Source organism: Brachionichthys hirsutus, chromosome 7 (assembly GCF_040956055.1).
Source record: "Brachionichthys hirsutus isolate HB-005 chromosome 7, CSIRO-AGI_Bhir_v1, whole genome shotgun sequence".
NCBI classification, from domain to species: Eukaryota; Metazoa; Chordata; class Actinopteri; order Lophiiformes; family Brachionichthyidae; genus Brachionichthys; species Brachionichthys hirsutus.
Window position 1 is genome coordinate 15,537,846 of NC_090903.1, and position 12,084 is coordinate 15,549,929.

Genomic DNA, 12,084 nt, shown 5'->3' on the forward strand with positions numbered 1-12,084 from the left:
TGTTCACCGATTGGCTGCAGGATGCTAGCGGCGCCAACTCCCGTCAGGCTAAGAAGTGCAGTAATTGTCTAACGGAGTGGTGCAAAGCCTACCTCTGAGGCTCCGCCTTCCTCCGAGGCTCCGCCTCTTCCCCCTTCTTCCTGCCTCCGGTGCGGCCGTCGGAGCCGGTCACTGTTCTGCAGGCGTTTCTACTGGGTTCAGGTGCATCCTCTGCTTCCTTCCTGCTGGGCAGCTGTGATGTCACAGCGAAGCAACAGGTGTTTGTTTACCTGATTGATTTCTGGTTTCATTGAGGGACATTTACACAATAAAGTTTTTCAACTATTCGTCAGCCTCATTAGTTGTCTTCGTGTTTTGGCCATGTGCCGACCCAGGGGAAGCTTCTGACCCGTTTCTGAAATGGAAGACGATGTCCAGACGTAACACGCGGGTTAAAGCAGTGGCGGGCGGTCAGGGCCTGCAAGGCCTTCTCTGCTTGCCTAACATAACCAGAAATCAAGAATACATGATCATATTTATGATAAAATCAATTTAAATTTATGTATATATATATATATTCTTCACATTCATGTCATATTATATTCCAGTGATGTATTTTTAGGTGAGAGTTTTTATCCAATCAGAATTCAGCTAGCTTGTGTTGCCAGGCGGATTTCATAGTACCAGTGGCAAGTACTATCCGCCCGAGACCTTCAGAATCAGCGCTGCTTGCCGTCTGTGTTGTGTGAGTGAACGGGCTCGTAGAGTTGAGTTGATAGACAGTTGCGATAGCCAATCAGATCACGAGTTGGTGAAAGTAAGGCCTTCCTGCCTGTGATTGGATACTCCGTGTGAGAGGGCAGCGCTAGGCATATTGCGTCATCAACAATGCACACCGGTACGGCTCGACCGACCGAAAATAAAACTATTCCTGCGTTTTTAACCCACAATGGCCGAAGGAGGGGAAAGTGTGGATTTGGTTGTGGATATTCTTGAAAGGCCGTTTTCAGGACGGACCTTTACAGAGAAGCTACTAGCTTCGGCTCACGAGAGCTAGCTCCGGAGCTAGCTAACCTGTCCCAGGTGGGGAGAGGATTTGTACGCCGCTTCCAGGCTTCAAACTTTTGGCTTATAGCTTCCGGGAGTCGCTGCAAACTGTTCTGCTGGGAATGCCTTTTGTTTGAAAGGGATCGATCTAATGTTTGGAGCAACACTGGATTTAGGAACTTTAAGAAAGGAGAATGGATTTTGTTTTCGAATAACTGTTTTGGGGGACAGCCGTTTTGGTGAGTACCGACATTTTATTTATTTAACGTGATAACGAAATAAAATCACAGATGTACTGTAAATGCAATGTGTGTAAATAATGTGGCGCGCCGGTGCAGCTGTGTGATTGCAGTGGAAGTACACAGCGAGGCATGTGGCCGTTGTGTTGCAGTCTTTCTTGTATTAAACTGCAAGTTCCCAATTTAAAGCTTGCCTATATTCTTGGTGGACTTTAAAACGTTTTGGATAAATAATGTTAAATTCCCTTTTATTTATAACTTTGATAGTACCACGTATAGTGGTAAGTTTTAATTGCTGATGCAGTTTATTGATTTGTAAATGCTCTGGAAAAAATATCCCGTGTTGTACACGATTGAGGTGATGCAGCACCCAGTAGTGCGTAAGTATGTGTTTGTACATTATTTCTAAAGCAGTGGTGTCATAAATGATGGTATTATGAGGGGTATTTATTCAAGTCAGACTGAGTAGGACTTTACTGAAAGCCTAGGTGTAAAATGCACCGCCCGCCACTGGCAGTACACGATAAAAGTATTCCCAGTAAAGGGAACAGCTGTCTTCTCCAGGTGTTTTTGGATTAACTGTGAATGAACTTACTTTTTTGACTGTTGTCGTAGTAGTTGTAAGTACTACACCCTCATACTTCTACTGCTGGCACTCAAATGGACTCAGAAATAATTCAAAACTTTATTTATACATTCAGAAACATTCACATCTGTTTACCAGCTCGTACCGAACGCCAAACAGGAACCCAGGGTCTTACTGGTTAAACTGGGAGCAGAGCAGAACCAGCCCAGCGCTCCGGTCCTGGCGACGGAGGACCCCCCCCCAGACGGTGGGGGGGGTCCCCGAGCCGACCACTCGCTCGCGTCATCCTGAATGCAGCGTTCAGCGAGGCACCGATGAAGGTCTATCAGTACTGTAACGTAACTGAGTACAGTTACTTATAGTTTGAGGTAAAAAGGAAACAATGCACCAAGAAACCAGGACAACGTGATTAAATGAAAAAGATCAAATAGAATATGTCTGAAAGGGATGAATAATCTCATCAGATTAAAATAAGAACAAACAATCCTCCATAAAAACACACAAACACCCGCCGCTACCAAACAGGTCAAAAACACAGTGACATCACTGCTGATGTCACTGCTGGAGTGTCAGAAACGATGGCATCCGATTGGCTGATCACACACGAGGTCATTCTTCAGCCTGATGCTCACCGTCTCTATGGTTACCAGCATTGGGATTTGTCTCCTCGGCTCCGAGTGACCTCACCCAACCTCGCCCAACTGGAGCAAAGCTGATGGACGGGGGACTAAATGAGGTCATCGCAGGTCCGATGATGTCACCAGAACATTCAGGACGTCGCTGGAGATTTTCACAATAAAGGCGTCAGTGTTTCTTCAGGGACTCCATGTAGTGGAACGTTGCTCCCAGCGCCCAACTGGTCTCCACCTGGTTGATCGTCCTCGCCAGCTGCAGCACACAGAGGACAGCTGGTGTCAACACGCAGGTGTGGACCGGTCCAGAACCAGAACCGGATTCCGGTCCAGACTCACCTTTAACCGTTTGTGTGGAGGGAATCCAAGCTCCTGCAGCAGGACTGAGATGTAGACCAGGTCCAGACAGAGATACGGACTCTGGAGGGGATCCAGAGACAGACCGCCGCACACTGCAACCCGAGATGATTGATTATCGATCAGATTATAGATGACGTCAGACTCAAGAAGCAGGAAGGGACACACGGGGTAGTGGTCCAGTGTTCAGCTGCACACTGCGCCTTCACCGCGCTAACGGCGAGGCTGGCAGTGAAGCTAGCAGTGAAGCTAGCAGTGAAGCTAGCAGTCGCCTGTTGATTAGCTCAGTAGTGGAAAGTAACCAAGTACAGTAATCTTTAGCAAGCGGTACTTTCATCACTTCCTCTATCACTTCACTCGTTCACCACACGGTGGCGATGTCGCACCTCTTTCAGCCGCATCGATGTAATCCGACACCAGAACGGTTCCTCCAGTCTTCTCTTCTGAACCCAGAAAGCAGAACCAGTTCACCTTCTGACCGTGATACACACACGCTCATGTAGTAATACATGATACACACATGTAGTAATACACACCAGTAAACAGGCGTACTACCATCGCTACTGTAGTAATTATACGGGAGTAAGGTACGCAGGTTGTCTCGAAATACTACAATACCCATGAGCCTCAGCAGCTGGAGGGGTTAAATTAGAACGCAGGACAACTGCTATGAACGGCTGTCGGAGAAATGCATCGTGGGTGTTGTAGTGGCTATTAGCGTAGCATTAGCTTCCCACCGATGACTCTGAGGTCGACGGCTCGGTCGTAGTAGAAGGAGAAGGCGTAGAAGTCCACGTCCGCTGCCTCCGACGGCGTCGTCAGCTTCCTGTACAGAACCTTCTGAACTTTGGTCCGACACGCCTCGTACGCCGGCTCGCCTGCGACGCACACACACACACACACACGCGCGCACGTTCCCGCTGCATCATGGCTAGCAGGAACCAATCAGATGAAGGGAGGATGTTGCCTACCTGCCTTCTGACCCTTCACAGAGTAGATGAGGTCAGCATACTCCCACCTGCCGGAGTACTCTGGAGCAAGGCAAGGGCTGACCAGTTCAGTGCTGCCCCCTACTGCTCACACACAAACACACACACACACATCATCGATCCGATTTATTCAAAACCTGAATTTATGCAGCAGGAAATGATTTGATCAGGAATCATTTTGAGATCAGATTATGGATTATTGATCTGATGAGGTGAAATGTACATACAAGGTGAAGCGTCGACGCCCCCTAAGATGGCGAGTCGAGCTGACATCAGACCGAGACCCAGATAGCTGTGAAAAGAAATCACCTGGTTAATCAGCACATCCTCATACTCGCTACTGATTGGCTGCAGATGGACGGTGTGTGTGTTTGTACCTGTGAGAGTAGACGGCGTGTGTGTTTGTACCTGTGAGAGTAGACGGCGTGTGTGTTTGTACCTGTGAGAGTAGACGGCGTGTGTGTTTGTACCTGTGAGAGTAGACGGCGTGTGTGTTTGTACCTGTGAGAGTAGACGGCGTGTGTGTTTGTACCTGTGAGAGTAGACGGCGTGTGTGTTTGTACCTGTGAGAGTACACGGTGTGTGTGTTTGTACCTGTGAGAGTAGACGGCGTGTGTGTTTGTACCTGTGAGAGTACACGGTGTGCGTGTTTGTACCTGTGAGAGTAGACGGCGTGTGTGTTTGTACCTGTGAGAGTAGACGGCGTGTGTGTTTGTACCTGTGAGAGTACACGGTGTGTGTGTTTGTACCTGTGAGAGTAGACGGCGTGTGTGTTTGTACCTGTGAGAGTACACGGCGTGTGTGTTTGTACCTGTGAGAGTACACGGCGTGCGTGTTTGTACCTGTGAGAGTAGACGGCGTGTGTGTTTGTACCTGTGAGAGTACACGGTGTGTGTGTTTGTACCTGTGAGAGTAGACGGCGTGTGTGTTTGTACCTGTGAGAGTACACGGTGTGCGTGTTTGTACCTGTGAGAGTAGACGGCGTGTGTGTTTGTACCTGTGAGAGTAGACGGCGTGTGTGTTTGTACCTGTGAGAGTAGACGGCGTGTGTGTTTGTACCTGTGAGAGTAGACGGCGTGTGTGTTTGTACCTGTGAGAGTAGACGGCGTGTGTGTTTGTACCTGTGAGAGTACACGGTGTGTGTGTTTGTACCTGTGAGAGTAGACGGCGTGTGTGTTTGTACCTGTGAGAGTACACGGTGTGTGTGATGTTAAACATCTGGAAGGACTGGATGTCATCGATGGGCGACGTCTGGATGGTTTTCTGGTGAAACAATCATCGTGGTTAGCATTGTGTGCTAACCTGCCGAGCTAACGGGTTCAAGCTGGCAGAGATCTGGAGGAGAAACCTGCAGCCTGACCTACATACCAACGCTGCTGGGGGGGGGGGGGGGGATTAGCATAGCATTTTCAGATTAGAGCCTCCAAGATGGAGAGTCACGTTTATCATGAGAGAGAGAGGGGGGGGGGGGTCACTCATCCTAACTTCATTTTGAGGACTGAAGGTGATCTGAGTCGAACCGCCCCCCAAATCCAAGATCCCCACTGTGGGCGAGTCAGCACGATGGATACCACCTGGAGAGAGAGAGAGGGATTGAAATTAACAATGAAAACAACAGAATTTATATCCCTGCTATAATGTGTCTTTGCTGTGTCTCTCTCTCTCTGTGTGTGTGTGTGTGTCTCTCTCTCTCTGTGCGTGTGTCTGTGTCTCTCTCTCTCTCTCTGTGTGTGTCTCTCTCTCTCTCTCTGTGCGTGTGTGTCTCTCTCTCTGTGCGTGTGTGTGTGTGTCTCTCTCTCTCTCTGTGTGTCTGTGTCTCTCTCTCTGTGCGTGTCTCTCTCTCTCTCTGTGTGTGTCTCTCTCTCTCTCTCTGTGCGTGTGTCTGTGTCTCTCTCTCTCTCTGTGTGTGTGTCTCTCTCTCTCTGTGCGTGTGTCTGTCTCTCTCTCTGTGTGTCTCTCTCTCTCTCTCTGTGCGTGTGTCTGTGTCTCTCTCTCTCTCTGTGTAATTCTCACCATTGAGGAAGTTGACGGTGATCCATGCAGAGATTCCTGAATAGAAACAAACACATTATTTCATTTGAAAGCAAATTGATCCAAATTATTGATTATCAGGAGGTCATGAAGGACTTCATCCCTGATCTATTGATGCTGGGATTTTAGATCGATGGCTTCGTCTGTTTCGTGCTGTTGCTATAGCAACAAAGCCAGTGACGTCAAAGTCGTGACACTGAGACCAGACTGGGGGTGACTTGGAGGAAGCCTGAACCCTCCCTGGTTTAAACTAGTTAGTACAACTAACTAGTTTAACTAATTAGTTAAATGGATGGAATGAAGTGGGCGTGAGGAGCCGTTCGGATCTGACGTGTGATTCGTTGGGAGCTGCGAGGATGGACGATGGACTTATTCGGCACAGCTCAGAGACATCAGCGTCTGTTGCCCCCGGCGACACACATTAGTGCCTTTTACCAGCGGCCTTTGACCCCGCCCAGTGTGGACGAGGGCGATTAAAGGGCCTGATAAAAACTGTATCATAGAGGCTTTACGGTAAAACTCTTATGGAGACGCTAAGAAGCAAACGGGGACGGCGAGAGACGGCGAGGGACGGCGAGGGACGGCGCTTTAGGCCGGCGCTTTCGGCCGGGCCGCTAAACTCCGCCACTTTGCACCCCCCCCAGGAAACCACTCAGAGATCTGCTTTAACAATAAGTGGCCTCCACTCAGGGCGGGGGGGTCAGCATCCAGGACCAGGATCTGGGCTGGACTCCCGAAAGGACCGCCGGAGGACGGACCGGTCCATTAGTGCCTCGGGGAGGTCGTCATCCAAAGACGGGGGGAGTAATGAGCTGATCCCCGTTAGGGGGAAGGAGAAAACATTTCAACCCCAGGAACCAGCCCAGAGGAGGACATAATCCCCCCCCCCCAAGATTAAGCGGGACATTATCCCACACGGACATAATTGCTTGTATGAACGACTTTAAAAGGATCGGATTAAACGTTTCGGCTCCTTCATGAGCGTCCAACAGGAATTAGTGCAGCTCATTGAGAGGCGGCGTCCACAGCTGGGCCCCGCCCCCACACATCTGGATCCACAACGGACCCCCACCTTCATCGGTGCCGTCCATGATGGACACGCTGTCGTCTCCGGAGAGGAACGGAGACTCCAGGAACAGAAGCTTCACCTGCACGGGAGGACAAACGGGGGACAAACGGGGGACAAACGGGGGACAAACGGGGTTTAGCTGGCCAAGAACCTTTAGAACATCCAGCGGAACCCGGCGTGTTCCTCGACACGCCTCGGGCATCAACGACTGGAAGGGTCAATAGTTTCAATAGCAGCATCATCATCATCATCGTCATGGCGAAGAGTCGCACCGTGTCCAGCAGCTGCTGGGCCTTCTCCCCCGGCAGCAGGCGGAGGCCGGCGGTGGCCTTCAGGACCACCGGGGTCGCGTCCCACATGGGGGCGGGGATGCTGGACGTGGCCGCGTCCAGGAGCTCCAGCAAGCCGCCGGCACACTGGACACGGGACAGAAGGGGAGGAGCATGTCGACGCCGCGGAAACACACCGAGCACGAAGATCGGTTTGTTGTCGGTCATTTGATGATGTCTGATTTAATTTTGGGCTGAACTGGCCCTTTAAATTGAATCGACGAATCGACGATGTGGCGAGTGATGATGATGTCATACCTTCTCTGGCTCGTCGGCATAAGCGGACAGTCCAGGTTTGATGGCTCTGAACGTCTCCTGGGCCAGTTTGGGAGCTTCTGCGGGACAATAGAAGAAGAAGACGAAGACGCGAGTTTGAGTCCGGGCGGTTCAGTTTTAATGAATCCCTCTGGGGGGGGCTGACCCTGGACCTGCGCCGACATTTAAGCTGTCGTAAAGCTCTTAATGACAATCCCAGCCCGTATAACTAACAGGTGCCATTAGGCCGGTTAGCTCTCATGCTAACAAAGGAGCCAAAACAGCACTCAGCCTGTGTGATTTAGCTTAGCGGCTAAATGCGATAACGAAGGCATTTGGCCCAGCGCTGCAGGAAACTTTCTCTAAGCCTAATAAACCAAAACGCTCTAAACGCTCTAATGAGTTTGTCCATTTGGCAGCAGAGCAGGACTTAGAGGCTCAAAGCTACTCTTGTCTGCTGGTAATTAATGTCGGGGGGGGGGGGGGGCAACGTGGAGTTTAAACACACCGAACCCGACTGCTTCATGAACAGTCACCGTTTAATCTTGAATCCGTTTAGCATCGATGAAACAGCTTTAACTTCCAAATATCTGACCCAGGATCTGTTTGTCAGACTGAACTGGTGACCCCCCCCCCCCCCCCACCGCTGCACCCCGTCATTCACTAAGCTGCCGCAGCCATGCCTCACTTAAAGGCTGCTGCTATTATGCATATTTCAGGAAAATAAAACCTGTTTATTGTTTAAATGTTCATATATTTATATTGTATTTATTACGGGTTGTGTTGCCATGCAGAAAAGAGGGACGCTGTCCTGCAGCATCTGTTTGAGACAGAAATGAGGGACGCTGTCCTGCAGCATCTGTTTGAGACAGAAATGAGGGACGCTGTCCTGCAGCAGCTTTTAGAGGCAGAAAAGAGGGACGCTGTCCTGCAGCATCTGTTTGAGACAGAAATGAGGGACGCTGTCCTGCAGCAGCTTTTAGAGGCAGAAAAGAGGGACGCTGTCCTGCAGCAGCTGTCCGTCCTACAGATTTAAGTCCACCATCATGTCCGACATGCACTCGACTCTACCTTTACTTTCTATCTGGAACTTGAAGACGTGGATTCTGGTCCCAGTGCTCCCAGCATCAAACATGATGCCATACTGGAAGCTCGGTCCTGCAGCACCGGTGACGGTGGACCCATTGTCTCCCAGCTGATGGGGGGGAGGGGCCACTTCCGCCTCAACCTTTTTGGCAGCATAGTTCCGCTTCACAAGCACCAGGTAGGCGAACAGGCAGGCCGCGAGGAGGAAGACTCCGGCAAGCTTCGGCCTCCTCATTATTCTGGTTGGAACTGCATCCTGATTGGCTGCTGGAGGAATCAAAGAAAATAAATATCACAACCAGCGAACTGGCCACCAGTCAGGTGTCCTCACCGGGACATGGCGTCCTCACTGGGACACCTTGTCTCCTCACTGGGACACCTGCCGTCCTCACTGGGACACCTGGCGTCCTCGCTGGGACACCTGGCGTCCTCACTGGGACATGGCATCCTCACTGGGACACCTGGCGTCCTTGCTGGGACACCTGGCGTCCTCACTGGGACATGGCGTCCACACTGGGACACCTGGCGTCCTCACTGGGACACGGCGTCCTCACTGGGACATGGCGTCTTCCCAGTCAACCCAGTGAGTTTCTAAGAAATTCAAATCATTTCAGATTTAAGGCCTTTATTTTACTGAAAAATTGAAATCGGAACAGAGTTTGGATTCATGTCAGCTGGTGTGTTCGGACCTCTGACGTGTGAACTCTCAAAGGTTTATTTCATTGATTTGGTATCAGCTATTGATTAGTAATCTACCAGTCGGCTGCTTGCCCATATCACGCAAGAACTGTTATTACAAGCCAATCGATACCGGAAGTCAACGACTGTTTTACGAGATACGTCACAGATTTACAGTTTAGCAAACATTTTAAATGAGTTTGTTTTTTGCTTACAACAGATGACGTAATGCAACTATTAAGCAGGTTAAATTAGCCGTTTCCTGGCTGCTCTCCTAAAGAAACAGAAGCACTGTTAGCCTGCAGGCTAATTCATATCAACAAATAAGCTGCTACTTGAAAGGAGTCGCGCCTGATGCCGCACGCAATAACACGCGATAATAAACTCCCGTTAAATCAAACGGCGCGCATTAAGTGCGCAAATAAAAACAAGCTATTTTCTTTTTTTCTGTTTCTCATCAGCTAGCAGCTAGCCGGTAGAAAGCTACGGCTAGCAACATGCTAGCTGCGTTCAGCCGCTGAGCGAGGCAGCAGCTTGTAATAAACAATAATCAATAACATACGTGATTACATTTAGAAGAACGTCCACAAATGGCCGCTTCGTTAAAGAAACGCTTTACTCTGACTCGCCGCCATTCTTCTCCCGAACAAACAAGTTTAACAGCAACAGTCCTGAGGAGCTTGATGACATCATATCGGAATGCGCTCGTGACTCCGCCCCCAAGAGGAGGAAGACGGCGGAAAATAATAAATCACAAATTAATTAAACATAATAAATGAAATGAATACACTTAAGCCACTGTTTCTGTTATTATTATTATTGTTGTTGTTGTTGTTGTTAATGTGATAATACAGTAATATTATATCAGCTGTTATCATCGTTTGTACAGAAAAGGCAAAAATATGCTTCGGCTTTTTCAGTTACGAAATTATTCAACTTTCTTTATTTTGTAAATCGATTTTGCTGAAATAAACCGTTCATTAATTCATCAGGAGAGGACGGAGAAGGAGCCGATGGAGGCGAGCAGGTGACGGTTCATGTGTCATTCTCATTGGATGAAGCAGCGGTGACGTGTCCAAGTCATCGGGAGAAGAACCAAACACGCAAGTCGGTGAGTAAATACAGGCATCTTGATAGTCCTGTTCCGAATGGGACACGTCTACAGGAAGATTAAAGTGGTGGCGCCTCAAAGACGACTCATTCGTGTTGGATTAGAGTTTAACAAATCATTCATGTTATTCGCCGTTTCTCATGAAAACAAGACTTAACGTACGTAGAACAGTCTGTACAAAAATCAGATTCAAATAAAAAAACTGATTTTGTTTCAACACAAGTTATATTCAAATAAAATAAAAAAAGATCTAATTTTGTGTCGTTTTTATTCATTTATTTAAAAGGTTTAAGTTATCTGACTCCTGCTCTCCAGAAGATGAACCCTGTGTAGTGATCAGCGCAGCCTGTAGGGGGCGCAGCCAGGACGTTCTCCCTCCTCCCACTATGACCTCATTAACTCGCAGCAGCAGCCAATTAGATGCAGGGGAGTGTGTGTGTGTGTGCGTGTGTGTGGGCGGGTCTCCTGTAAACCCTCACCGACCAATGGGATGGAGGACAATATTTTACTGCAGTAGTACATGCAGTAATACTGCAGAAAACGTAGGATATGATGAATGTTGTTTGTGTGAATCCAGAAAGGAAAACACAAATAAAGGGTTAAAACCTTCTCCTCAATGTCTCAGTGATTAGTGAGGCAAACAGTGACATCACAGATGACATCATCAGTCTGAACTTGATGAGTCAAAAGTGATTGATCAGCTGTTTTCATGCTTCAGTGAACGATCTGACTGCTGAGCTTTACGTTGAAACGTCCCGCCGGTGCTCCTCCTCCTCCTCCCCCTCCTCCTCCTCCTCCTCATGCTTCATCGCTCTGCTCCATATACGTGATTTCATGCGTAAGCCTCTAATAGCTCTTTATCAGTTAATGGGTCACGACGTTAATGGTCCTCTAATCTTTCTGCTGCCTTTTTCCTTTTCATCACACTGATGGTCGACCGAACAAAAGCGGAGCCGAGCGGATTCTAATCGTCCCGCAGATTCACATGCAAATGACGTTCGGAGACAATTACATCTGTTTAAGACATTAATCCGACTAATCGACAAAGAAAGACAGAACATCACCAGAGTTCTTCTGCAGAACATCACCAGAGAGTTCTTCTACAGAACATCACCAGAGAGTTCTTCTACAGAACATCACCAGAGAGTTCTTCTACAGAACATCACCAGAGTTCTTCTGCAGAACATCACCAGAGTTCTTCTGCAGAACATCACCAGAGAGTTCTTCCAGAACCAACTAAATGTGTTTGTTACCGGATGAAGCAGGAAGCCAGAGTTTCACAAAACGAGCAGGAAGAAAAAAGAACCGACGTCAATAAGAGCGTCACGCCGGATCGGTCGAGGCCCGACCGCCAGCAGCGCTGTGAACCCGCGGGGCGAAGACAGGGAGGAGGAAGACGAGCAGCGAGGAAAGAGTTTAGGACTGAGAGTGGGGACGATGACGGGACGACGCGAAGGACAGGGTGAAGTGGAGAACGTTCAGTTGCTGTGGCGACACGCCAAATGTACAGTAGTAGTCCTAGAGGTCAGAGGTCAGCCCCGCCCCTCTCTGAGGTCACGTTACTCCACACAAGAACAGGATTGAGGTTTAAACCGGTCTCCGGACCGGTTTAAATGTGGCCATTTAATCAGTGACATCATCGTTAGCGTGGTTGTTGTTGTTGAGACGCGAGTGACCTCTCACATCAGACGGCTCC

At 49.0% G+C, this 12,084-nt stretch overlaps 1 protein-coding gene across 1 annotated transcript; it reads right to left on the reverse strand.

Annotated features, from left to right (window-relative positions):
* Positions 1-1,954: 1,954 nt before the first annotated feature.
* On the reverse strand, positions 1,955-9,935 carry entpd6 (ectonucleoside triphosphate diphosphohydrolase 6). The gene is made up of 14 exons (XM_068741086.1): positions 9,840-9,935; positions 8,585-8,866; positions 7,517-7,593; positions 7,202-7,345; positions 6,933-7,008; positions 5,843-5,878; positions 5,315-5,403; positions 5,013-5,092; positions 4,057-4,121; positions 3,812-3,913; positions 3,578-3,718; positions 3,227-3,283; positions 2,823-2,935; positions 1,955-2,739 (listed from the first exon to the last, which is right to left on the reverse strand). Exons 2-14 carry the CDS (start codon positions 8,832-8,834, stop codon positions 2,656-2,658), a joined length of 1,314 nt encoding a protein of 437 aa, XP_068597187.1. The 5' UTR covers positions 8,835-8,866; positions 9,840-9,935; the 3' UTR covers positions 1,955-2,655.
* Positions 9,936-12,084: the final 2,149 nt, after the last annotated feature.